The sequence below is a fragment of the Convolutriloba macropyga genome, chromosome 1, assembly GCF_964194025.1.
Source record: "Convolutriloba macropyga chromosome 1, txConMacr16.3, whole genome shotgun sequence".
In the NCBI taxonomy this organism is placed as follows: domain Eukaryota; kingdom Metazoa; phylum Xenacoelomorpha; order Acoela; family Convolutidae; genus Convolutriloba; species Convolutriloba macropyga.
In genome coordinates this window covers 338030-364384 of record NC_134468.1, presented here as the reverse complement: position 1 = coordinate 364384, position 26355 = coordinate 338030, and the positions used below count along the sequence as shown (strand labels likewise).

Sequence of the window (26355 nt, the reverse complement as noted above, 5' to 3'; positions counted from 1 at the left end):
TAGACAACTATAAACCCAAGAAGTCACAGAAAGTCAGTCCGATAGTCTAAAACGGTCAAGCAACCGTTTTGCATAAATAAACGCAGTTCTACAATAAGTGCTTCAAACTTAGTTCAAAAATTAATCGTCGAAAGGCGTTGTATCACGAATTCAAGGTCATTTGAGACAAAAGATATCAAACATACACGAATAACCTCGGGCGATTTGCTTTCAAACGACCGACACGAGCGCTTGGCTTCGGTATTCCCAGCTGCGGCTCAACGCTCAGAGACGCTAGCGTTGGGGACGGGGTTAGCAGAGTAGGGGGGGGGGGGGGTTCAAGCGATGGGGGGAGGGGAATTAATGGAGGGCTGGAGACAAGGGGGTCGAAACCGCCAGGCACTGGAGGGTGGACTGGGAGTGAATGTTGGGGGTTGTAGGGGGGAGGGGATAATTGAGAAGGGGATCTAACTTCGTCAAGTTTCAAGATCAAGAACCCCCTTCACACCATTTGTCTCCGCAAAACAGTTTTGGCTGAATTGCATTCTTAAGAGACCGTTTAGGCGTAGGGCTCTTAGAAAACTTAATGCCCTAGCGTTACCTGAGCGTTAATGCCCAAGCGTTACCTGTTTAGTCTATCCCGTTTTTAAGGACGAAAAGTCAAAAGGGGTCAGACGAAAAATCGGTCAAGCAAAAAATTGCATTAAAAAGACCGCGGAACTATTATAATTGCTACAAACTTCGTTTGAGAGTAGTTAACTACAAACTTCGTTTGAGAGCAATTAATAAGAGACCCATGTCTCACAGTAATCGACCCTCCAACGTATCCGTCTGGCAAAATTGAGAACAGGACACTGCCCCCGGTCAACTCCTACTTGAGTATGATTCGTAAGAGCATTAAAAACCGCTGTAAAAAATGTGAAACACCTCATGAGGTACAACCACATTTTCAATTGCGCTAAGAAGCCAACGGACCTCAGGATAAATTATGTGAGAACGACCAGTACAGGTAGCGAACTGGCTGGACTTAATACCATCAGTGAAACACGATCGCACTGCACAGTTATCCACCTTCCCAACGAGTATGAAGATGCCCCCCTGGTCCCCATTACCCAGGGACTGCATATGACCCACAACTGAGATTAAGAAAAGTAGCCGCACCATTTTGTGGATAGGGAAGCACCTTCTTATTTATACTTAATAAAATAATTAAATGAACTAGGTGACCAGTTAAAAATGACAAATAAGCGCCGAACTTCCGCTGACATTACTAACTATTCGCAGATCTGTGAAGCCGCTACAACAAGAAGTAATAACATACAGTACAAGAAAATAAAACTAACCAATGGCTCTTCTCGAAGAATAGATTTGCTTGAGACAGTTAACACACTACACTAATCACCCTGAAGAGCGATCATCATCGTCTTTCTTCATTCCTTTCATGAGCTCAACATTTTTTCATATACGAAGCATCATTTTTTCCTATATGCATTTCTCGAACTTTTTACCCCACAAACACCTAAGCTCATATCATCATTTTATTTGTCCATCAAAACACCATTGAGAATAAAGTGTGAATTGATTAGCTGCGTGAGCGCACTCATGAGGATCCTCTTCTGTATAAACGTAAATTACATTGATAATAGCTATGAAAAACTCACTCAACATGCTTTCGCTGCAGCAATTAAAACTATTTCACAACAATCATTTTTTTTAATCTGATATTTTTAGTTCTAACATCAAAATATTCTATAGACAAAAATAGCTCATTATTTACAAACTAATTTGTTCAAAGCTTCGGGCGTAACTTTAGTTTGATACATCGGACAAGCTGTTGTACTGACAAAAACTTTGAATTACTCCGATCTGTAATCTCATTTTGTTCACCAACATACACAAGGCCCTCCTCAGAAGATTCCGAATCATCTTCGCTTACAACTTCACCATCAAACGCAATTATATACCGTTCTAATTTGGAGGCCATATCACTGGCTACACACGATGAAATCTCAAATTTTAAATTATTGAATATATTCGGAAGTGTAGTTTGAATATCGTTGATATCGTCACATTTTACATACTGATCACTTGTATCTGCATTACGTTCGTTAATCTCATGTGCTCCTGAAGTATTAACTTGAGATGTATTTGACGATGTTTGGCTTGTACCATTAACTTCTCGTAGAGAATGATTCCTTGATATTCTTGACCTGGAATAGTAGTAGACACACGTCTTCAGCCCTTTGCTCACAAAATGTTTTCTCATTAGCCTCTCGGCACAGTACCAGTTGAAAGTTTTCATAGAATGACCTAATCGAGGCGAATGGATTCCCACAATTTTCCCTTCATTGCTTTCCTTCTTCGCAAATTGGGCAATAAGTTTAAATGACTTGTCCAAAACTGTGTTGTCAATATCAGATATCGTACCTTTTGAGCTTCGTTTTTGCGCAACGATTAGAGCAACACAGATATTAGTTTTGCTTAGTTTAATTAAGTGAGTATCACCGAAAGTTAAGTCTTTCATATCAGCCGCCAATTCGTACCTCTCGCCGATAGAGGACCCGAGGTTATTCAAAGCTGAAAACATGCCACCTTCTCCCCAGCCTCCAGAATTGTCAACACAATGTATAATTACACAAACTTCACCACTGTCCGAAACCGGCTTCGTAGCGTCACCAGACACGAAACGGATTGTCGATGATTCATCTTCAGTTTCGGGAACATCTTCGACTCCATTTTGTTCCCTTCGTTCTTCAGATTCGACTAATTTAAGTGACTCATAGCCTGATTCTTGCCACATTGCTTCCAGTTTCTTTTTCCGTTTCTCTTCTCGCTCCAACTTTTGCTCTTCTTGAAGTTTTGCCCTCTTAGCTTCATTTCGTATCCTCTCCTCCAATTGCGCTTCAATCTGTTCAGCTGTCAACGTTCGCTTCGGTCTACCTTTTGGAGCTGCATTTGAGCTCTCCGCTTTCGGTATCTCAGTGAGAAGTGACGTCACAAGGTTGTCCAGGGCGGAATTGGACTCTTTCATTTTAGTCTTGAAGTTCTCCCCGTCAAAATCATAAATTGTTTCAGGTATCACTTCTGTCTCCTCTTCAGCTTTTAAACTTTTCTCACTATCACTGACAACTGAACTGTCTTCAGACCAACAGCCTTTAGAGTCAGTAATACCTAAAATGTGATCAAAATTGACGTTAAGGTTATCTGTGGAATCAACGTCGCTCAAAATAACATCAAGGCCAAATTTTACAACTTCAGATATGTCCGTAGGAACATTTGGCTGATCGTCGTTTGCCATGTCTTTGCCTTGCAAATCACCCGTGTCTAAAACATCATGCGATAACTGTGCTTTCTTCTGTGCGCGTGATATAATTATTTCTTCAACTGAATTGCGACACACAAGTTTGATTACTTTTACAGGTCTCTCCTGACCAATGCGATGAGCTCTAGCTGCCGCTTGAATGTCATTTTGAGGGTTGAAATCACTATCGCAAAAAATGACAGTATCCGCGCTTGTCAGCGTAATACCTTGACCCCCAGCTTTCGTGCTCAACAAAAATACTGCAGTAGTTTGATTTTTGTTAAAATTTTTAATGGACAAAAACCGTTCCTCGCTCCTGCAAGAACCATCAAGTCGTTCGTAAACAAAGCGTTTATACTCAAGATAGTCTTGTAAAATATCAAGCATTGTCGTGAATTGGGAAAATATGAGCACTTTGTGTTTCAACGGCAGCAAATATTCCAGCAGTAAATCAAGCAAAACAAGTTTTTGGCTGGCTAGAATAAGATGATCGCCAATCATGAATGGTTCCGGCTCTACTCCTTGAAATAGATATGGATGAAGGCAGCATTTCCTGAGTTGGATTAGAATGTTATTGAGGGACGTGCGTTTAACAATTGCTGTGCTTTGGCTAGACAATGAATAAAGTGTCTCCGTGTCCTTGAGAAGTATAGATTTGTACAGTTTCTTTTGTATTGACGTTAGGCCGTGATAAATCAAAACTTCAGTTTTTGTAGGCAACGTTATTGAAACGTCTTTCTTCGTTCTTCGAAGAACATAACGTTTCAACACATTCAAAAGCTTTTCATTTGACTTTCCATTTTTAGATGAATATTCCCTGAGAAACGTATTAATATCATCTGATTGAAAACTTTTGTGATCAATCAAAGACAACAAGTTGTACAACTCTGTTAGGTTATTTTGGATAGGTGTACCAGTTAAAAGAACTGTTGTTTGAATTTTCACTTCTTCTGAAAGGATGCGATATAAAACGGCGTTGGAGTTCTTCAAACGATGTGCTTCGTCAACAATTAGCAAATCGAATGACAACCCAAGGAACGATTCTCGATCGTGGATCAATGTTTCATAGTTCGTAACTATTGTCAAGGGCTTTTTAGTTAATAAATCGTCGTAGCAATTTAATCGTTCTTCTTTGGTTCCATGAATAATTGTTGAGCTTGATTTCAAGTTCTCGGAGAACTGAATTTCGTCCTTCCAAGTTTCAAGGACAGATAACGGACAAAGAACCAGGCATCGGAGATTTGGGTTACTATGTGTGAGTATTGAATCGATAAAAGACACAACCTGGAGAAAAAACTGCCAATGATTGAGTTAGACACACCTTTCAACCCTGAAGATTGCATGATTGCTCCGCACTCAGAAATTATTTGTTGGATGAGAGCTTGATCATAGCCTGACTATTGTTAAGTCAATTAAGGCAGATCTGAACATTTTGCGGGAGTATATAAAACTAGTGTCAATGAAACGCTATCGAAAAATTGAATCGAACTGAATCGAACTTAAACATAGCCGACAGACTGCCGGAATAGCTGCGCAATAGACTTGCGTGAAGTATAATTTAGTTAGAAACAGATACAGATATAACTTGAAAAAGTTATCGACGCCAGTCAAAAAGCTATGTAAAAAACATTCAGCGATAAAATAAAAACCCAGTTAAAATTCATTCCACAGAAGTCTTTTTATTACGGGCCTTTATTGCACGAGTTCCTTTGACCTTCAATGAATTCAAATTAAACCTAAATTTGAAAGTGCCAAAGTCAATTTGAGTGAGGTCACGTATGATCAAAACCTAAATCCCGCAGATGATCCAAAAACCTTCGCTACAGAGACTGAGAAATGACGTCACGCAAGCAAATACCGTTAGTGAGTGAAAGAAATTCAGAAATTTTGACGGCTTTGCTGAATGAACAAATGTAAAATGAAGAGCTTCAGACGAGGAAACAAAAAACATAGCAGGACAAATCCTGAAATACAATCCAAAGAATTTAGGACTACTGTGACTGACCAGCAGATCAATCGAAGAATGCCAGACAGAAAAACAATGAGAAATTAAAATAATCAAACAAATTAAACAAAAATAAAATCATTCACAAAACTTTTGAAGCTATTAACATGAGAGCCAAATTTGAACCATTCAAATATACTCATTAACCCACGCACAAGCCTTCTAAGAAATTTATGGGCCAAAAAACCGAGAAATGACACAAAAATTAACAATTGCAAGGTTGAAGTTTTTCTTTCACAAAAATAAAAAGTTCAAAACCAATTTTTTGTCTTTGGAATCTGTCAAGTAACCCATCTGCAAGAACAAAAAAAGTTTCATTAATACGTAAAGATCAACAAGCGTAGACAAAGACAAAAAATTTAAAAACAATTGCACATTTTAATGAAAAATTGCTAAAATTTGTAATATCATTACCTTCAGAATCATTTCCTTCTCTCCAGAGGCTAACTCAAAACCAAGACTTAAAGTTTCATTAGCTCACAAAGATCGATAAACTAGGAGAAACACAATACTATTCTGAAAATTTCGAACAAAAAAATCGGAAAGTTATAAATTTATATAATTTTCTTCAGCAAAAAAATGCATTCTATAAAACTTTGAACTGTCAAATCTTAGTAGTAATACCTATAAAACAGCTCTATGATAAAAAAGGATAACGAACAGTTGTTGCCAAAAGCCTACTTCTGAAGAAATAGGCAAAAACTTTAAAATATTCATAAATGGGCGAAAATTCGATTATAAGTACAATTTTTTTAGCAAACACAATTCAAATTTAAAATCCATTAAATCAAAAATCAAAAGTCAGGCCAACAAAAATGAATATGCTCAATGCCTTAAAAATGGTTTGAAGAACTTGTAAAAAGGATCCAACAGGGTAAATATTGCGCCTATAAGTCAAATATTTTTTATCAGATGATCAATAAGGTGTCCAATGGCACTAATACTTATGAAGTTAAATGATACAAACACCGTTATTCGATAAAATTGAGTTCAATGAAAAATGTGCTTCAAAAAAGCCGCACGTGCTGGCGAAGCCAGAAATCAAAAATCAATAGTCTCTAAAAATCTAAAATTCTCTCAAAACGATTAAATGCGACCTACCAAACAACATTCAGAGAAAACTGCTAGATCAGACATCCAACCAATAATTGCCAGAGAAAAATCAAATTGAGAACTATAAATTGAAAAAAACAGGCAAAAAATCTAAAAATCGACAAAAATTAGGCAAATTTCGTTCAAATTTACTCAATAACTGTCTTTAACTAAACACGTCACAGTCAATACTAATCAAATTGAAAGATAATCAGGATGTCTCAGAACAACTGATTTTCACCACGTAACTCCAAAAATTTCAACGCTATGCTGAACTCCACATATAACCAAGCTGACAAAAATTAAAGTATACAAAAATTTCTGAAAAATTTAAACCAAGGCAAAATTGAAAAAATAGCTAAAAACTGACACAAAAGTCAAAACAAATCGCTTCATATGACCAAAAAACTTCCAAACGCACTACTAGCAGTTAAGATAACTGTGCAAAACCCCTATGACAATAAAAGTTGGCGTTAATTAACAAAATTGCTTTCAAAAAGCCGAATGTAATCAAAGATGTCCGCTCCAAAAAAAGACGCTCCACCAATACTGCTCTTCGAGTCGCAAAAAAACAACCCCAACTCAATCCAATTCTTGGATTGTAAAAACCAAAAGCACCACAATATAGCTCCACTCCGCTTAAAGCTTCGCAGCTGTAAAAAGAATTCAAAATTCCAAGGAAGAAACAAGGCTTGAACTTTGAAAATTCTTCCTTCAACGCTACATATACGCTGAGGTACATATGAAAGATGGATCTTGTCCTTTTGGGTCTCTCCAGTATGTTATGCACCCCACTTTAGCGCAAGTACCATTGCATAGTAAAACATTAAGTAAAATATGGTACGTGCGTCTGGGGGTTTAAATGATACCCACCAAGTAAGCTGGGGACAGAAACGGAAAAAATCCAGAAAAGTACACAATTCATACACGTTAAGTTTGCAGTTTATGCAATTTTAATTTACTTAGAGAACGTATGATCAATTTTTAGACTTCTCATCAGTTTCAGTCGCTCCAGTAAGAAAAGATTTTAAAAATTGCTCAAAATTTCTCCTCAAAAAATAAGCATTTTTTTCATTTTGTCACCACAGAGTTAAATTTTATTTCGAGTAAGGAGCAAACGTTCAACCGCACTTCACACGTTGCAAAAATTTTTTATTGTGAAACTCAGAAGCAATTCACTAATTTTTGAAAATTTTCAGATAAATTTTCATAAATATTTATTTCAATCTAATTTAAACCATCAAAAAATGTAAATTTGTTTAAAATGCACTTCAATCCAGCTACCTAGTTTCATATCCAAAATTTTAATGAAGACCAGAGATGATTTAACGTGAATCTTAATCAAAAGTGGACTGCAATATATTTATTTGAAAAAAACCTTATTAAGAAGACAAGTGATATAATGTTAGCTATGAAAGCAGACAAATTCGATATCATTCATGTTTAGATGAAAATTAGATGAGTCACAAGTTTAATTCATTTGTTACGATTAGTTTTCTTTTTTTCATCATATGAAATAGAGAGGACCCGAAACTCAAACTCTGGATGGGTAAAGCAGGACCCATATGGTACAGCTTCAAGATCTTAGAAAATTTGAACTCAAAAATATTGGCGTTTCCATTTCTTTTTCTTTATGGAATTTTAAAAATACACAAAAATGCTTGAACAGAAGCTCAGATCTAATTTTTGACAGATTTTAGACAGATCTGATTTTTGACAACTCCTTTGACAGCTGTCCGAATAATACTTTTTCCACAAATAAGTCAGTATAATGTCACAATTCCGAGATGTCTGACCTCAATTTTACCAGTTGGCGGTTTGGATAATGAAAACATCTATCATGTGACATTTTTCAAATATAACCAGCAGATTCCCTCGAAATGATAGAAGCGATAGTTCTCCTTGTGATTCATTGGAATTGACAAAGCAAAGAACAGAGACAGATAAAATGACATGTTATTTTCTAGGAGCATTACTTTCCTGACACAGGAAGCAAAAATAAAGCAGCTCTGTTAGAATTGGATGTTCCCAATGAAAAGTCCAAAACTCGAGCACTTAATTTATTCAAACACCATTATCCGATATAAAGTTAAGTTAGAGTAAACAACTGCTTTGAAGAAGCCGCACGTGCTGACCAAGGCAGAAATGAAAAAAGTCAATGAAATTCAAACAAAATTCTTTAGAGACGATAAAATGAGACCTCCCAAACAATATTTGAAGATAACTGTTTATTACATCTTCTGCTAGATGAAATTGCCAGAGAAATGTCTTAAAAAACAGTAAAAAAGCAAAGGAGAAAGAACCTGAACAAAAGTAAGAATTTGTATCACTTATCTCAGTGAAAGGCGCCCTGGCCTGTCTATCTTTAAAGTGTCACTTCAATGTAACAACGCCTATAAAATTGCTCCTAATCAAGAACTGATCAAGAAAAACAAAAATGAGAACCATAAATTGGAAGAAATAGGCAAAAGAAAATTAAAAACCGACAGTAGGCAAAATTTGCTCAAATTTACTCAATATGTGTCTCGAACAGAACTCTTCACATTCAATACTAATCAAATTGAGAGATAACCAAGAAGTGCTAGAACGACTGATTTTAACCACGAAACCCCCAAAAATTCGACGCTATGCTAAACTCCACAAATGACCAAGCTATCAAAGATTTAAGAATACAAAAAATTCCGAAAAACTTAAAACAATGCAAAATTGTAAAAATAGCTGAAAACTGACACAAAAAAGTAAACAAAATTTAATAAAGACGATTAAAAAAGCACTATTAGTAGTTTTGATAATTGAGCGAAACACCTATGACAATAAAAGTTGGTCTTTGTCGCTCCAGAAAATGTAATTCTTTTCAAAACCTCTTGGAGACAAAATTGGTTTGAGATATTTGTCAAGACAAACTGACAGAAAAGCAATTTACCGGAAAATTTCAAAACTTAAATATTTACAAAATTTTTGTGTGGGCTTTGGGAACGACAAGAGGCAATTTTGACACAAAAATTGATCATATTATCAACAAGAAGGCTCGCTTGTTCTGTATAAATATATCGAATATGATATCTCAGAAACGTTTGTTTTAGCACCCCACATCGTTTTAATCAGGCTGCCGCAAAAAAGTTAAAGTTAGCTGAAGTTTTCATAAAACGTGTTGTAACCAAACACGAACCCTTTAAGTTTAAATTCCTTTGCATTATACGCAAATTTGATTGAGCTTCATCGGTTTTTATCTAGAGCACTTCGAGGAATTAAAGATTTTTTTAAAATTCAACAGTCAAATTGATAACTTCTGATTCAACGTTAAGCTTCAAAATTTTCGTACCCTGTAATTTTCTCATCACGAACGTTTTAGTTAAAAACCAATTGTGAATGTGGCTGTAGAAGTTACAACAGTTTTAATAAAAAATGTTTTCATGTTTTATCTAGATAATCAAAACCTAAAAACCATTAGGGAACCACAATCTCCACGTCAAGTGTATTCAGTGGATGCTTTCTCATCTTAAGCTTTTACTAGCAGTGCCGTAACAATTTTTTTTCTAGAAATGCAAAAAAATGGAAACAAACGTTTTTTTAATAAATATCACATTTATTTCGATTTTGTGGCACCCATAATAAACGGGAAAAAACTGTCTCAAGTTTTCTCAAGTCTATGTTCAACAAGCATCTCCAAACGTTGTTTTGGTAAAACGAAAGAAAGCAGCATGTAGAGGTCAAAATGAAAAAATTGGATGTACCAACAAGCAGCAAAATTGGGTAAAACAAATCAATCAATCAATCCATAAACCTAGGACATTAAGGGCATCAAATTCAAAACAACAAAGGAAACTCAACTCGGACAAACTAATTGTTTTCATGACTACTGAAATGTTCTGCTAAAAATAAAGCAGAGTGTTACACAATTGAGAAAGAACTGATAGTTGGACAAAAACTGTGGAGAGCTGGAGGTCTCGCGAAATTAGCAAATGTGATTAGGTTTTCCAAAAAAGGTGACGTTTTATTTATTCCAAAACTGCTATTTTTTATAGCTTTGAAAAGAACCAAAATAAAAATATAAGGCATAAAAACTAAATTAGAACAAAGTAACAGTAAAAAAACATAGGATTTAAATAAGATAGCTCAGCTTACTCCTTCACATCTTGAGACGTTTTTCTATGTGACAACACTGAATCAGAAGAAATATGTGGTAAAATTATAAACCTGCAAATTTAAATTGAAAAGCTCTCTGAGGCACGATAACAAATAGTATAGTTTTATGCTGTAGTTTTGGTTCTGACACTAGGAGAAAGAATACATAATTATATGAGCATCAAAACTAAATAAATTCACATTCTCAAATTCACAAAAAATATCATATCGGAGAACCATCAGCTACGTACGAGAAGGTTCAAAAGGATATATATATATATATATATATATATATATATATATATATATATATGAGAGATGATATCGGAGAACCATCAGCTACGTACGAGAAGGTTCAAAAGGATATATATATATATATATATATATATATATATATATGAGAGATGGACCCGTTGAAATCCGAATTGTTTCAGACTGCTTCAGTTGGAAGCTAAATAAAACTGTCAACAACAGGAAGGAAACAGAACAATGAAGAAACGTCATTCCAGAACAAAATTTAAAAACGTAAATTGCGCTGTTTTGAAAAACACATCGTTTCTAAGCACGTCATTTCCGTGATTAGGTATAATATTTATTGCACTAAAAACTGACTCTGCTCAATATAAATTGCCACCATTAATGATAATCAGGCAAACTGACAAAAAAAACTATGAATAGAACTGGAAATGAAAATGCCAACATTTTTTAAAAAACAATTATTTTCAAAGTCCAAAAATTACCATTCTAACAAAAAGGATTCACACAGATGAAGCACTAATGGATTTAACTTGTTGCTTTTCAACAGTCGTAAGGAAATTTAATATGGAAAAGGGATACAACAAAAGCAGCAGTCAACAAAAGCAGCAGTAAAAAGCAGCAGTCAAATTAGCAAATGTGATTAGGTTTTCCAAAAAAGGTGACGTTTTATTTATTCCAAAACTGCTATTTTTTATAGCTTTGAGAAGAACCAAAATAAAAATATAAGGCATAAAAACTAAATTAGAACAAAGTAACAGTAAAAAAACATAGGATTTAAATAAGATAGCTCAGCTTACTCCTTCACATCTTGAGACGTTTTTCTATGTGACAACACTGAATCAGAAGAAATATGTGGTAAAATTATAAACCTGCAAATTTAAATTGAAAAGCTCTCTGAGGCACGATAACAAATAGTATAGTTTTATGCTGTAGTTTTGGTTCTGACACTAGGAGAAAGAATACATAATTATATGAGCATCAAAACTAAATAAATTCACATTCTCAAATTCACAAAAAATATCATATCGGAGAACCATCAGCTACGTACGAGAAGGTTCAAAAGGATATATATATATATATATATATATATATATATATGAGAGAGATGATATCGGAGAACCATCAGCTACGTACGAGAAGGTTCAAAAGGATATATATATATATATATATATATATATATATATGAGAGATGGACCCGTTGAAATCCGAATTGTTTCAGACTGCTTCAGTTGGAAGCTAAATAAAACTGTCAACAACAGGAAGGAAACAGAACAATGAAGAAACGTCATTCCAGAACAAAATTTAAAAACGTAAATTGCGCTGTTTTGAAAAACACATCGTTTCTAAGCACGTCATTTCCGTGATTAGGTATAATATTTATTGCACTAAAAACTGACTCTGCTCAATATAAATTGCCACCATTAATGATAATCAGGCAAACTGACAAAAAAAACTATGAATAGAACTGGAAATGAAAATGCCAACATTTTTTAAAAAACAATTATTTTCAAAGTCCAAAAATTACCATTCTAACAAAAAGGATTCACACAGATGAAGCACTAATGGATTTAACTTGTTGCTTTTCAACAGTCGTAAGGAAATTTAATATGGAAAAGGGATACAACAAAAGCAGCAGTCAACAAAAGCAGCAGTAAAAAGCAGCAGTCAAATTAGCAAATGTGATTAGGTTTTCCAAAAAAGGTGACGTTTTATTTATTCCAAAACTGCTATTTTTTATAGCTTTGAGAAGAACCAAAATAAAAATATAAGGCATAAAAACTAAATTAGAACAAAGTAACAGTAAAAAAACATAGGATTTAAATAAGATAGCTCAGCTTACTCCTTCACATCTTGAGACGTTTTTCTATGTGACAACACTGAATCAGAAGAAATATGTGGTAAAATAATAAACCTGCAAATTTAAATTGAAAAGCTCTCTGAGGCACGATAACAAATAGTATAGTTTTATGCTGTAGTTTTGGTTCTGACACTAGGAGAAAGAATACATAATTATATGAGCATCAAAACTAAATAAATTCACATTCTCAAATTCACAAAAAAATATTATATCGGAGAACAATCAGCTACGTACGAGAAGGTTCAAAAGGATATATATATATATATATATATATGAGAGATGGACCCGTTGAAATCCGAATTGTTTCAGACTGCTTCAGTTGGAAGCTAAATAAAACTGTCAACAACAGGAAGGAAACAGAACAATGTAGAAACGTCATTCCAGAACAAAATTTAAAAACGTAAATTGCGCTGTTTTGAAAAACACATCGTTTCTAAGCACGTCATTTCCGTGATTAGGTATAATATTTATTGCACTAAAAACTGACTCTGCTCAATATAAATTGCCACCATTAATGATAATCAGGCAAACTGACAAAAAAAAACTATGAATAGAACTGGAAATGAAAATGCCAACATTTTTTAAAAAACAATTATTTTCAAAGTCCAAAAATTACCATTCTAACAAAAAGGATTCACACAGATGAAGCACTAATGGATTTAACTTGTTGCTTTTCAACAGTCGTAAGGAAATTTAATATGGAAAAGGGATACAACAAAAGCAGCAGTCAAATCACGGCAGGTCAAGAAAAAGTCTCTTACGAAAATTGATTTTCTCTTAGCACAAATCCTTACAAAAAATTAATTTTCTCTCACAAAAAATGATTTTCTCTTACAACTGAAATCCTTACAAAAACTGACTTCTCTTACAAGAACTGAATTTCTCAGCAAAAATTCGGTTTCTCTTATCTGAGAAACAGCCGTCCGCGCACTGCACACTAATGTTTTCGTAGCCTGTGATGCCTTAGTGTTCCATTGTGTCGCCATCGTTCTGCTACTGCTACTTGATGTGCCCTTATATATTTGACTTCCAATTAACCTGATAAAAACATCAAAAAATTATGAACAAAGTCTTCTTTAAAAAGGTTGCATCCAAAAACAATCTAAATTATATAAAATTGGAACTCAATTTAAACTGACTGAGAACGTTAAGCCGCTCTTAACAACTCATGTTCGTTGCTGTTTTATTGAATTCACAGAGATGAAAATATTAGTATCATAAAATGTGATCAAAATTTTAAAAACGGCAAAAAAAATGTATATGATTTCTTCTTCAAATCTCAGTCAAGTCCAAAAAAGTAGAAAAGGCAGAATTAGTCATCGTTGGTTGGTGGTGTCAACTGTAGATGAGTATAAAGTGCATGCTATCACTTAAACCTGAAATTTGTAAGATTTTTAACAGTAAACCTTTAAGGGACAGATCAAGACAATTTTCTCCCTGTTTATTAAGATATAAACAAGGATCGAAACAAACTGCACTTTGCAGTAAATAAAAAACAATTTTTTTCGTAAACCTGTACTATTTGGAGACATTTACAGAGCAATGAAACACTACTTTTTCGAAGACACTCGAAAAGAAACGCTAGCAGTTGTAAATGATTGATTTTATACAAAATTGTAGTTAAACTTGATAAAAAAAAATATAGGCTAAATTGGCCAAATCTTGGGAGGAAATTGTTGAATTCTATTCGAAAAAAGAAAAATTAGTAAAAACTTCTCTTTGTAGTGAAATTCTCGGCGCACAGGTCCACAACAAAATAAGATTTCCCGCTTGTGACTTCTTGTACCTTCTCTCTCCCCTCCCTCCCCCGGAAACATAGCACGCGCTTTTACATTAGGTAAAAAAATGGCACGCAATCTGGGGGTTTGCAATTAATACACACTAACTAAGCTGCTGACACAAAGCAGAAATATGTACAAATTAAACGCCAAACATTTCCGCAACATCCGATAACCGAATTTTCAAAAGAAAGACTCAAATGTTTAAACATAACTGACTAACGTCTGGCGAACTGCTCTCAAACGAACGGCGAGCGGTTGGCTCTGTCAGTAGCTAATCACGGGTTAGTGAGGTTAGCTTTAGCTTAAATGAGGGGCGTGAGGTGAGCGCAGCAGAAGGGGGAGGCAAAGGGGATCTACTAGTAAAGTGCTAGTAAAGTCATTTATGATAAAAACGATTTTATAAAAAATTCAGCGTTTTTGAAGCTAATGGATGAAGACATCACGCAACATAACAGCAGCTGATGCGCGGCACCAACAAAAGAGTTAAGAAAAGAGAGAGAGAGAAAAATAGCGTGCGAGAGATAAAAAGTCAACGAGAAAGGGAAAGAAACCTCAACCAACACACACACACACACACACACACAGAGAGAGAGAGAGAGAGAGAGAGAGAGAGAGAGAGCGAGGGAGAGAGAGCCAGGAATATTTTCAATGATGAGATTCGACTCTGCAACTTCTAGTTTTCGAGACTTGTTAGAAATTAAATCATATAGAATACCGAAAAATCAAAATTCAAGTTTCCACATTTCGCATTGAAAAAAGAAATCAAAACCATTTTTTTGTCCCTGGAGTTCTGTCGTGTAACCCATCTGCAGGACTGAAAAAGTTTTGTTGGCCAGTATTGATCGTTAAACTCGCGGACAAAAATAATCAAAAATTATTAAATCAACTGGAAATTCTAATAGAATCTTGATAAAATTCATGTTTCTATCTTAAGAATCACTTCATCATCTCAAGAGACTATCCAAAATCCCATTTCAAGCCATGAAAAGTTTCACCGGCTCATAAAGATCTATAAACTAGAAACATAACAATTTTTCGAAAACTTCAAAGCATAACCGACTAACGTCGGGCGATTTTCTCTCAAAATGACCGGTGAGCGGTTGACTTTGTCAGTTCCTGGCCACTGTTTAGTGAGGCTAGCTTTAGCTTGATTGAAGGGGCGTGAGGTAAGGGTAATAGACAATGACATCATGCCACATAACAGCTGCTGATGAGCGGCAAAAACAAAAGAGTTAAGGAAAGAGAAAGTGTGAGAGAAAAATCCGCAAGCAAGAACGAGAAAACAAACCCTAACCGACAGAGCCAGAGAAAGCTGGAAAAATTTTCCATGATGAGATTCGACTCTGCAACTTTTCGTCCTCTAGCCTTGATATCGTTAGGGTTACTTAGAGGAGGCTTCTTTGCTCTTGAGGCTGGAGAAACCCAAAAAAGGACGAAAAAAAACTTGAAAATTGCTAGTTTTATTTTAAAAAATGGTAAAATTTGTGATATAAAACAGTTTAAACTACTCCATGGCCAGTAAATCTTTTCAGAAGCTTAATATCAAACCCCTAAGGAGATTTTCTAGCCCTTGGGGCTGGAACAACTTTAACAAATGTTCAAAAAAATTGAAAATGCAAGTTTAGTAAAAAAAAAAAGATAAAATTTGTAATGTTAATATCTTGAAAAACATTCCATTGCATCCAAAAACTATGCAATAAACTTTCATCAAACCTTTAAGGACGTTTCCCTGCTTTTGAGGCTGGCGAATCCCAAAAAATAACAAATTTTAAAAAACTTGAAAATTGCTAGTTTTATCAAAATGCTAAAATTTGTGATATAAAACAGTTTAACTACATGGCCAGCAAAAAACTTTTAAGAAGCTTAATATAAAACCTTTAAGGAGGTTTTCTAGCCCTTGGGGCAGGAACAACCTCAATAAATGTTCAAAAAAAATTTTAAAAAATGCAAGTTTCGTAAAAAAAAAAGCTTAAGTTCCTAATGTTAATATCTTGAAAAACATTACATTAGATCCAGAAACTATGCAGTAACCTATTATCAAACCTTAGAGGTTTCTTTGCTCTTGAGGCTGGAAAAACCCAAAAAACGACAAAAAATTTTGTGAAAAAAACTTGAAAATTGTTAGTCTTATAAAGAAAAATTGGCTAAATTTATGATATTAAACAGTTGAAAACTACTGCATGGCCAGTAAATTTTTTTAGGAGCTTCCATGACACACCCATTTAACCTTATGTTTGAAATAAAGTAAATAAAAGTCAATTTCTAAGTGAGGAAGTCATTTTTGTGAGTCAGGCAAGTCAAATGTGATCAAAAACTTAATCACGCAAATGAACAAAAAACTCGCTCCAATAAGAGCGAAAAATGACGTCACGCACGCACTTCAGTTGAAATTGCATGAACGAATGAACAAAACCAGATTTGATGTGGCTGTGACCTCATATGTAACGAAATTAAAAAAAAAACAAGAGAAGGCCAATAATAGCCCCCGCTATCGCTGTGCGGCTGTTAAAAAAATGCAAGTTTTATTTTTAAAAAAATGGTAAATTTCGTGATGTTAAAATGTTGAAAACCATTCAATTACCACGAGGAATTACGCAGTAAACTAAAATCAAACCCTAGACGGGTTTCCATGAAACCTGGCTCTGAAAATGACAAAAAATTTTAGTGAAAGAAATTGAAAATTAGTATAAATTGAGTCTTTGTTTGGAGTACATAAACATATAGCTCTTAAAATGGTTATTTAGTCTTGCAAAAGACATTTATCAACCTTACCCAGCATCAACTTCAGACTGGTACAACAAAAAAAATGAAAAAAGACAAACACGAAAAATGAAACATTTTGGGCTATAACTTTCTGATGGGATTTTTTGATCTTTCATCAAAACCGAAGTTGTCCAACCTGATATCCAAAATTTCGCAATTGATTGAGTCAAAAGCTTTTGAAAAATCAAGGAAAGCTGCTGTGACAAATTGCCAACGTCAGTTTTGCTTTTGATGAATTCTGTGCAAAATATTAGGAAATCGATTGTTGAGAATTTTCTCCTGAAACCATTTTGATTTTTACATAGTAAGTTGTTGTTGTGAAGGTACTGACAAATATGATTCTTCAAGATGGTTTCAATAATCTTAGGCACGGATAGTCACAGGTGATGGAGATTGGGCGAAAGTTATTAGGTTCTTCAGGGTCATCTTTCTTGTACAGTGAGCTTGTTTAAGTTCATTAGGAAAGCAAGATATTCTGATGCAATAGTTCACAAGAAAATTTAGATGAGGAACAATTACAGAACTTGAGTCTTTAATAGCCCATGCTGGAATGAGCGATGGTCCGATTGATTTAGTTCTTCCCAGTGCTTTAATTGCATCATGACAGTCTTTTTCCGTTGCAAAGTGAAATCTAAAGTTTTTTGTTTTAGAAATGCACGCCACCTGTGTCCACCTTCGAGCCACCTCAGTGTCCTAGGACCTCGGATGTCGCAAAAGGACAAATATGCTTTCTCAAAATCAATAATGCGTTGCAGGTATTATTTTCTTTAGTTTCGTGATAGTCGTAGACCTTGTCGAGATTTCGACGCTATAAATCGCTTTCAAGAATGTAAGAAGCGCGGTGAATGGCTATTCGAATTGCAGTTTTTTGCATTAATTGCGGTGAAAATAAAAGCTCAGCGCTTAAAATAGAGCAAATAACTTGCGGGGAATTTGTAAGAATTTGATTTTTAGCGATGAAATTTTGATTTTTATCACTTAAGCTGACAACTGCGGTTCTTAGTCTATACGCAATAAGTGACACAAATATTACTTCTGAATAAACCAATCAAACGCAGAAGACTGGTGCGGGTGGAAACATTAGTGCCCCCAAATACTTGGATTGGAATCTGAGATAAAGCGGGGATTTTTGTAAGAACTGTTGTTTTTCCGTTTAAAATACAGCAATTTTTTAATTACTTTTCGGTAAAATATTGACCCCGAGTATTCACTACTTATCTCAAGGCAGCCTTTTATCAGTGGGTTAAAGAAATTGCTTCACTTCTATGAACTTACTTGAAACGTCTTACCAAGTCCCATTTCGTCCGCCAAAATAGCCCCCTCTCCTGCCTGATACTTCCGCAGCAACCAGCCCACACCCGTGATCTGGTAATCTTTCAAAGAACGCATGCTGAGATAATAATTAAATCTGAAACTTGACAGTAACCCATGGATTCGTTTTAAGGCATGTTACGCTCAGTTGACAAGTGACTATGAGACTCAAAAACTATGGCAATTTCGCATTCCTCGATAGCTCTGGCCCATATAGGAGAGGGATTGGGAGGAGGCGCTATATACACAACTGGTTTATTTTGTTCAATCTCTCTTGAATAATCTAATTCAAAGATAGCTGGCAGATCAGAAAAACAGCTTCGTAGATCTGCAGTTTTTTTCTAAATTACAAAATAAAGTGGGTTTGTCCTTAAGCCGCGTAGGACAAACCAATGGATGAGTAGTGATCACCCGATAAGAGACATCACTGCATCTTATTATTTTAAAGACAAGGCACTATAGCTCTTTTAGAGCTGCGTCATGAGAAATTTAGGATCTTTTCCGTTCCGTTTGTGCCTTCCAGTACGTTATGCCCCCCCCCCCCCCCCGTTACAGAGCACGTGCCATTACATAGTACATCACTATGTAAAAATATTGCACGTGCGTCTGGGGGGGGGGGGGGGGTGCAAATAATATTCGCCCACTAAGCTGGGGGGGGTTGGCACAGACGGAAAAGATCCGAAATTTAAACAAACATCACTGCATCGTATACAATTTCAAAGACAAGGCACTCTAACTCTTTTAGAGCTGCGTCAAAAGAACTGAATTCCTCTATAACCTAATTTGCTATGAACATAATCTCTTCTCCCGCACTATGGCACTGCAAGACCTATCAATGTCGGTCGGGCGTTTGGAACCACAGACCCTCTGAGGCATATGATAGCGCTGCGCAGAAGAGCAAAACTTGTTTTCGTGCGTAGTCCACATCTGCAAATCACTCTCCATAAGCATTTGTTCTCTTCCACATAATGATTTGTGAAATTCCAGTATAATTTCTGTAAAGTAATTTTGTTTACGGTCTGTCCATAATCATTAGAGACTCTAGGAACGTAGTTGAAGAGCAATTTCGTTCCTCTAAAAAAGTTATCATGTTTTGTTAACTCTCGCTTTTGTGATTCGATATTCACCCAGTTCAGTCTGTTGTTTCTATTGCTTCTTCAACATCATCATAAACAATATCTACATCATAATCCCGTCGAATAATGGATAAAAGAAGCAAACGATCGTGCATTTCTGCATAGACTCAGTGGAAACGGTTTTATGGTTACTAAGCGATTCCGGTAGCTCTGATTCCAGTTGGTATCGACTTCTTTGCATGGTGTTGGAGTTTTTCAAATTCCACTGCAGTCCAAAGATTTGCACTAGTAGAACAAGAGGATATGAAGATAGTTCATCTTGGTTTAGCAACCCTTCATTTGTCCAGGTTTGCATGTTATTAAATAGATTGGTGTAGAAGAAACTAATTCAACAAACTAAAATTTCTTTGCGCCTGAATTGAAGCTGATTGTACATGCGTAAATCAGACGATATTGCTTCATTTTTCTGCAGGTGATGACACGGTTTGCTGCACAGACCCTGCCTCGGAATGCACAAGATTAAGTAATTGGCGCATTCAGGACACAATATATTGAAGACAGCGCAGTCGGAGCATTTATCTACTCATGTCGCGGAGGTAACATAATCCACAACCATTTACAAGGGGGAGGTAACAACCATTTACAAGACGACAGATGCAAGACGACAGATGAGGAGCTAGATGAAGAGTTCGCAGTATAACACTTTCTCAGCAACGACGATAAGCCGACTTAGTTAATCTCTTAGTCTCTTTTCCAAGAGGCGAGGCTTTCGTTGCGCGCCACCCCCCTTCCCAAAGGCCCCCTGCCAGAACTGCGCTGCCAATCTACACTACGCGGGAGTTGAGGCTGAGTCTACGCGGGACAACCCGGGCACCAAAGCACTTACTCCTGAGCTAGCTCGCACTAGGTCAAGAGTACCTGGTGCTATAAGTTAGAGTGTTGGCGGTACCACTTGCACTTCGGTTCCGTCGAGAGCACAAGCCCAGGTTTAGACACCAAAGGGTTGGCGAACTCTCACGAACGCAACACTCGCCACCCCGAGCATCCTTTTCAGGAAGCTCTTGCTAGCTCAGTCGACCTTCAAGCTCCCTGGTGTACCCCCGTACCAAGAAGAAATCCCTCGAACAATAACCCCTAGTCTGAAGCAAAGGAATCACGGTGTTAGCCGTCCTGAGCTGAGGGCTTGATTCTAGCACTACGGCCTATATAGGAGGTAAGCTGCTAGTTTCACGCTTAGTGAGAGGGGGACCGAGCAAGACGCCGCGAGGACGATCTAAGAAAGTGCTAGACGCCGCGATCCCAGACGAAGGAAGTGCAAGACGCCGCGATCCCCGACGAAGAGAGTGCAAGACGCCGCCATCCCAGACGAAGAGGGTGCGAGAAGACAACTCTGCCCACATAGTGGGTGAAGACCAGAAGCACCGCCTGGAAGTGCCTCTCTCCCTAGCCTCTGACACCTCAGTACACGAGTCCTTCTGCTGAATGCCCCCAATGGCACACCGAAACCCCCTCGCTCGACCCTTCTTCCCCAACAGCTCGATGAACAACGCAGTGAACTGCTCAGATGCCAACCAGAGCCTAAATATGACCGCCTTGACCAACATTAGCTCAGTCAGTCTACAAGGAACCAAGAGGAAAGCCCAAGACAATGGTCCCCGAACAAGCTCCAAAGTCCGACGAACCCAAAGTGACAAACCCAAAGCGAAGTGATCTACTTCTCCTTTGACACAACAGTACCGAGCCTCAAAGACTTCAACCTCAAGCTGATTGCCCTGACCAACTGCCAGAACTATGGAGAACTAAGGAAGTCCAAGAACGGCAAAGGCTACTCCATCAAGCCAAAGACCACTGACATAGCCAAGACAATTACCCCGAGCAAAGTTACCGCAGCCTTCCCTAACAGCAAAGTGAGACTGAGCACCATGGCCTCCAACAACTCAAAGCCAAGCTTCGTGATCACTAACATCGATCTCGATGTACAAATTGATGACATAAAGACCGAGCTACAGAGCCAACACATTGACGCTGAGACTGTGCACAAAATTACTAGCAGAGCTACCAACAATCCAACCCGACTAGTTAGAGTGTTCACCACCTCTGAAGCCAACGCAAGAGAAGCGGTAGAAAATGGAGTCTCTATCTTCAACCAACGCAAGAGATGTGAGAAATCAAGACAAGAGCCTCAAGTGATCCAATGTTTCAAGTGCCTCGAGTTTGGACACAGGAGCCATGAATGCTGTAACAGCCTAAATTGTCGAAGATGCGGAGGCGAGCATCTCGTAAAAGACTGCGCACAAGCTGAACAAGAGACTAAGTGCCCAAACTGTGGCGAGAACCACTCCTCCAACTACCGAGGATGTGCAAAGTACCAGGAGGCAAAGTCAATCAGCTATGCTCAAGCAGTCAAGAAGAGCCAACCAGAAACCTCTACAGCTTTGACGAAGATAGAGAAGATGTTAGAGACAATGAATGAGAGACTCAGCAACATCGAAGACAAACTAACGCAGAGAGTAAAGACTTTAGAAGACGAAACAGCCCAGCTGACCATAAAGACACGTTCAATCGAAAACAGCCAACTGAACAACTTCATGACCCTCGCAGCCCTCATACAGTGCACACTAGACTCCTCACAAAAGAAGATTAACATCATGCAAGCTCTAAACTTCATCACAGGACAGACAATCAGCAATTCTCAGTTTGACGGAAAAGTGAAAGAATTCAAACAATACTTCGCCAGCCACAAAATCACATCTCAACATGGCAGATAACTTGACAGTTCTACAACTCAATGTTAGAGGGATGAGATCCCAACTTAGTCAACTCGACACTCTACTAAGTGACAAAGGCGCTCATGTTGCCTGCTTCAATGAGACCAAGACAAAACAGCCGCCAAGACTCAAAGACTTCATCTTAGCTGCAAGCATTGACGATAACAAACATGGCTCAGCCATCTATGTTAGAAGCGGACTCAGCTTCAAGCTCATCAACATCAATGTTGTAAAATCAGACTCCAAGACCAACGAGATGCTACACATCAGACTCACGGACTCCAACATCGACATCATACTAATCTACTGCTCTCCTGACTTAGCCATCGAAGTGACCCACCTCCAATACTCAAACAGAAGAACTCTCATACTGGGTGACTTCAACATCAAATGTCCATACATCAACCCCAAATCATACAGCTTCAATGCAACTGGACGAACAGTAGAGGAACGACTAGATGACGGCCTTGTGCTGCTGAATGACGACAGTGCAACGCACAAGAGTGGCTCAATCCTAGATCTCCATCTCAGCACGATTGACCTCGCCTTCGACCTTGCATCTTTTCACACTGCAGACGGAACTTTAAGTGATCATCTAATGACGATAAGCCAATTTAACATCAATGCTCCGAAACCCTACTATCTAAGACCAGATTGGAAACAGTTCAAGAGGAAAGTGGCGGAATTCACCAAGAGCACAGATGAACTAGATGAGAAGGCTATAGAGCTGGCGACTCACATCAAGCGCTGCTATGACGACTGCCTAAGACCTCAACGACGAAGCTCCAACAAAGAAATAGCCAATCTAATCAAGACCAAGCATCGAATACAGAGGAGAGTCAGAAAACTCAGACGAAATGGACTAAGGGGTGATATGGACGAAAGAGAACTGACAGCTGAACTAAACAGAGTCTCAAAACAACTGACCAGAACAATTAGGCTTGAGAAGCAACAACAAGAGAATAAACTGATTGAACAGCTCAATGACGACAAAAACTGCCAGAACTTCTGGAAGGCCTTCCACAGACTCAACAAAGACAATCAGCACAGCACAAATCGACTCAAGATGACTACACAAGAGGCTGCAAACAGCTTCGCAAACTCCCTCCAGCAGACCATGGTGACGCACAGACCCGAGACAACTGAAGCGAGCGATCATCAAGAAGAAGTTGAGAGAAGTATTGACGAAGCTGCGATAGACGCCTATGAAACACCAAGAGAACACTGGCAAACTGATGTACGACCACAACTGCTTAGACGAATGATTTCTGAGAGAAGGAACACAGCCCCAGGCGATGACCAAGTTTCTTATAAGATCCTGAAACAACTGCCAGACAACATCATAGAGAACCTTTGCGAACTCATTCAAGAATCGCTCAAACGAGGCAAGATACCAACGTGCTGGAAGAAGGCCAAAGTCTGCATGCTCCCTAAACCAGGCAAGGATCACACAAACATCAAGAATTACAGACCCCTCTCTTTGACAAGCTGCATTGGCAAACTAGGCGAAATTATCGTAAAGGAGCATCTGATCAAACACTGCGAGGACTTAAACGTATTCAGAAACACCCAAGGTGCATACAGAACGAAGAGATCAACTGTTGACAATCTGCTATGCCTGACTCAACACGCCTTCAGCGAAGCTCTCTGGAAACGACCAACTGCAGCAGTCTTTCTTGACGTACAACAAGCATTTGATGCAGTGTGGAACAAGGGACTACTCTACAGACTCCAGGAGAACAAAGTTCCAATGTGGATCATCAAATGGACCAAAGACTACCTCAAGAACAGAGAACTGAAAGTTGTGTACCAGCAAGCTATAGCAGAGAGCTTCGTCCCAAGTGCCGGTGTCCCTCAAGGAGGAGTTATAAGTCCAGTTCTTTTCAACATCTATGTCAGTAAACACGAAGTAGCAACAGCCAATGTCTCCCAGTATGCAGATGATATAGCACTCTACACGACCAACGTAACCTGCAAAGCAGCCACTCTAAGACTACAAAGAGCACTCGACACACTTGACCACTGGTGCAACCTGTGGAAGATCAAACTCAATCCTGTCAAGACGCACTTCATGCTCATCACTCGACTGAAAGACAAACAACAACTACTGACCCTCAAAGGAGCGCAATTGAAGACAACAAAGAAAACAACTTTTTTAGGAGTAGAAATATCAGACAGCTTGACTTGGACAGAGCACATCAACAAAGTTGAACAGAAAGTTTTCGCCAGGACAAACGGACTCAAAATACTCAAAGCTAAGGAATCAGCTCTAAAAGCCTAATCAAGTTTTACAAGATGACTATCAGACAAATCATGGAGTACGCCTCACCAGCCTGGGCCAATGCTCCGAACTCACTCTTACAAAGACTATAGATACTACAAAACAGAGCACTGAAGACAGCACTAGATCTACCTTCTTGGACATCCACGACAGAAGTACACAGCAGAGCTAACATACCGACCATAACTGAATACTTAACAAGTCGCAACATCAACTACCTGAAACGAGCATCGAAGTACAACTCCTCTATAAGAGAACTCATCCAAGATGAACTGAAGACATTACAAACCGACAGCAATCTCAGGACTCCGATACAGACGATACTGTTCCAAACAGCAATTGAGCGGCTTTCAAATACATCAACTGACCTTCCAACTTAAACGGACAAACCTCTAAATCTTTACAAATACAATTCAACTTTTTCTCCCCGACCTTCAAGACATTAACGACTTTCTTACTTCTCTTTTGGTGGCCTAAGACGACAAAGCAATGTAAGGTGCAAACTGACATCTAACTCATCTCTCTTCTCTTACCCAATCCTGACGAACAGACGCAAAACCAAGAACTGACCAAACAAGAGACTGCAAAGCAAGACGCGAGTTTACACGGCTTCTTGAAAAGAGGCCATAGAAGCTCAAGACAAACCCCTTCAATTCCGTCGCGGAGGTAACATAATCGACCTATTCAATGTAGTCAACCAGTATCCTCCCCTCAATTTGGGCTCAGTTTGCATTTTCGCTGGATTCAATGATCATCACTACTCATGCTCTCACGTCAAGATACCGAGTTCTGTTGGATGTGATATGTTATAAACTCCATTCGTTTATTGTCGTGTCATCTGAAATAATGGCCACTTCAAATAATAAACTTGTCAACAGGAAAATATATTTCATGATCTTGGCTCTGCATCAATTTTTTCAATTTGAAACGGTTCCTTTGATCATTTTACCACATTTTTTCTTCAGAAAGTCTGCTTTCTGTTGGAATGAAATCCATTTCTCCTTCTATGGCAACCATTTGTTTACCATGTATCTACATAGCGTGATATCCTTTTGCAATGAATTTTATGCATAGTTATATTCACCTGTACCAAAAAACTACGCTCGGTAAACCTCTTGCCTCTGAAAATGTCAGATACTCAAACTAATTGCTCTAAGTGTTCTTTTCACCTGGGGGTGGAGTTTGGTGCTACGGTTGCGGTACACTTATGCATATGAAACGCAGCGGCTTGTCAACTAAAAACGATCACCATCCAAACGTCATTGGCAAACACTGCAGTGTACCTGCAACAATTGAGCCTCAAGAAACAGCTAAACATGGTCAACCATCTTTAATTGAAACACCCCCGGAACCATGTCATATTTGGAAAAATTTTCCAAAGCAAACGAATAAGAACATTACGGAAAATTTACAATGAAATAGTTCACTGGAAGCCAATCTTCTTTACCATTAACAAATATAAAGTAGAATTCGAAGCAGAATTGCAGAAGTCATGAACATCATTATCACCAGGACGCTTGAAGATGGGCCTCAGACTGAATCCGCTATGATTTGCACAATGGTAATGCCGCACTTACTTCTGGCAAGGTTCAAAAGTGAAAATGATGCTTAAATAACAAAAACTTTGTCTAGAAGGCTCAATCTGTGCATCAGGTGCAAATTCTTTTTTGTTGAGGCCAAGGCACTTCAGGAGCGCTTAAGGAAATTAAATAGAAAACGAGAAGTGGATGAATTTAAAGCCTTTGAAAAACAAATGG

The 26355-nt window shown here is 37.7% G+C and overlaps 1 protein-coding gene across 1 annotated transcript; it reads right to left on the bottom strand.

The window, feature by feature from the left end:
- Window positions 1–1539: 1539 nt before the first annotated feature.
- Window positions 1540–18896, bottom strand: LOC142354277 (chromodomain-helicase-DNA-binding protein 1-like). The gene is made up of 2 exons (XM_075406580.1): window positions 18438–18896; window positions 1540–4564 (listed from the first exon to the last, which is right to left on the bottom strand). The coding sequence occupies exons 1-2, from the start codon at window positions 18549–18551 to the stop codon at window positions 1769–1771; spliced, it is 2910 nt and encodes a 969-aa protein (XP_075262695.1). The 5' UTR covers window positions 18552–18896; the 3' UTR covers window positions 1540–1768.
- Between the last annotated feature and the right edge of the window lie 7459 nt (window positions 18897–26355).

What these genes read in the sequence shown, in the direction of transcription:
- LOC142354277 (XM_075406580.1), bottom strand. Translation starts at nt 18,551, where the DNA reads ATGCGTTCTTTGAAAGATTACCAGATCACGGGTGTGGGCTGGTTGCTG. An exon ending in GACTTGGTAAGACGTTTCAA is followed by an intron (nt 4,565 to 18,437) that starts GTAAGTTCATAG and finishes TTTTTTCTCCAG; the next exon opens with GTTGTGTCTTTTATCGATTC.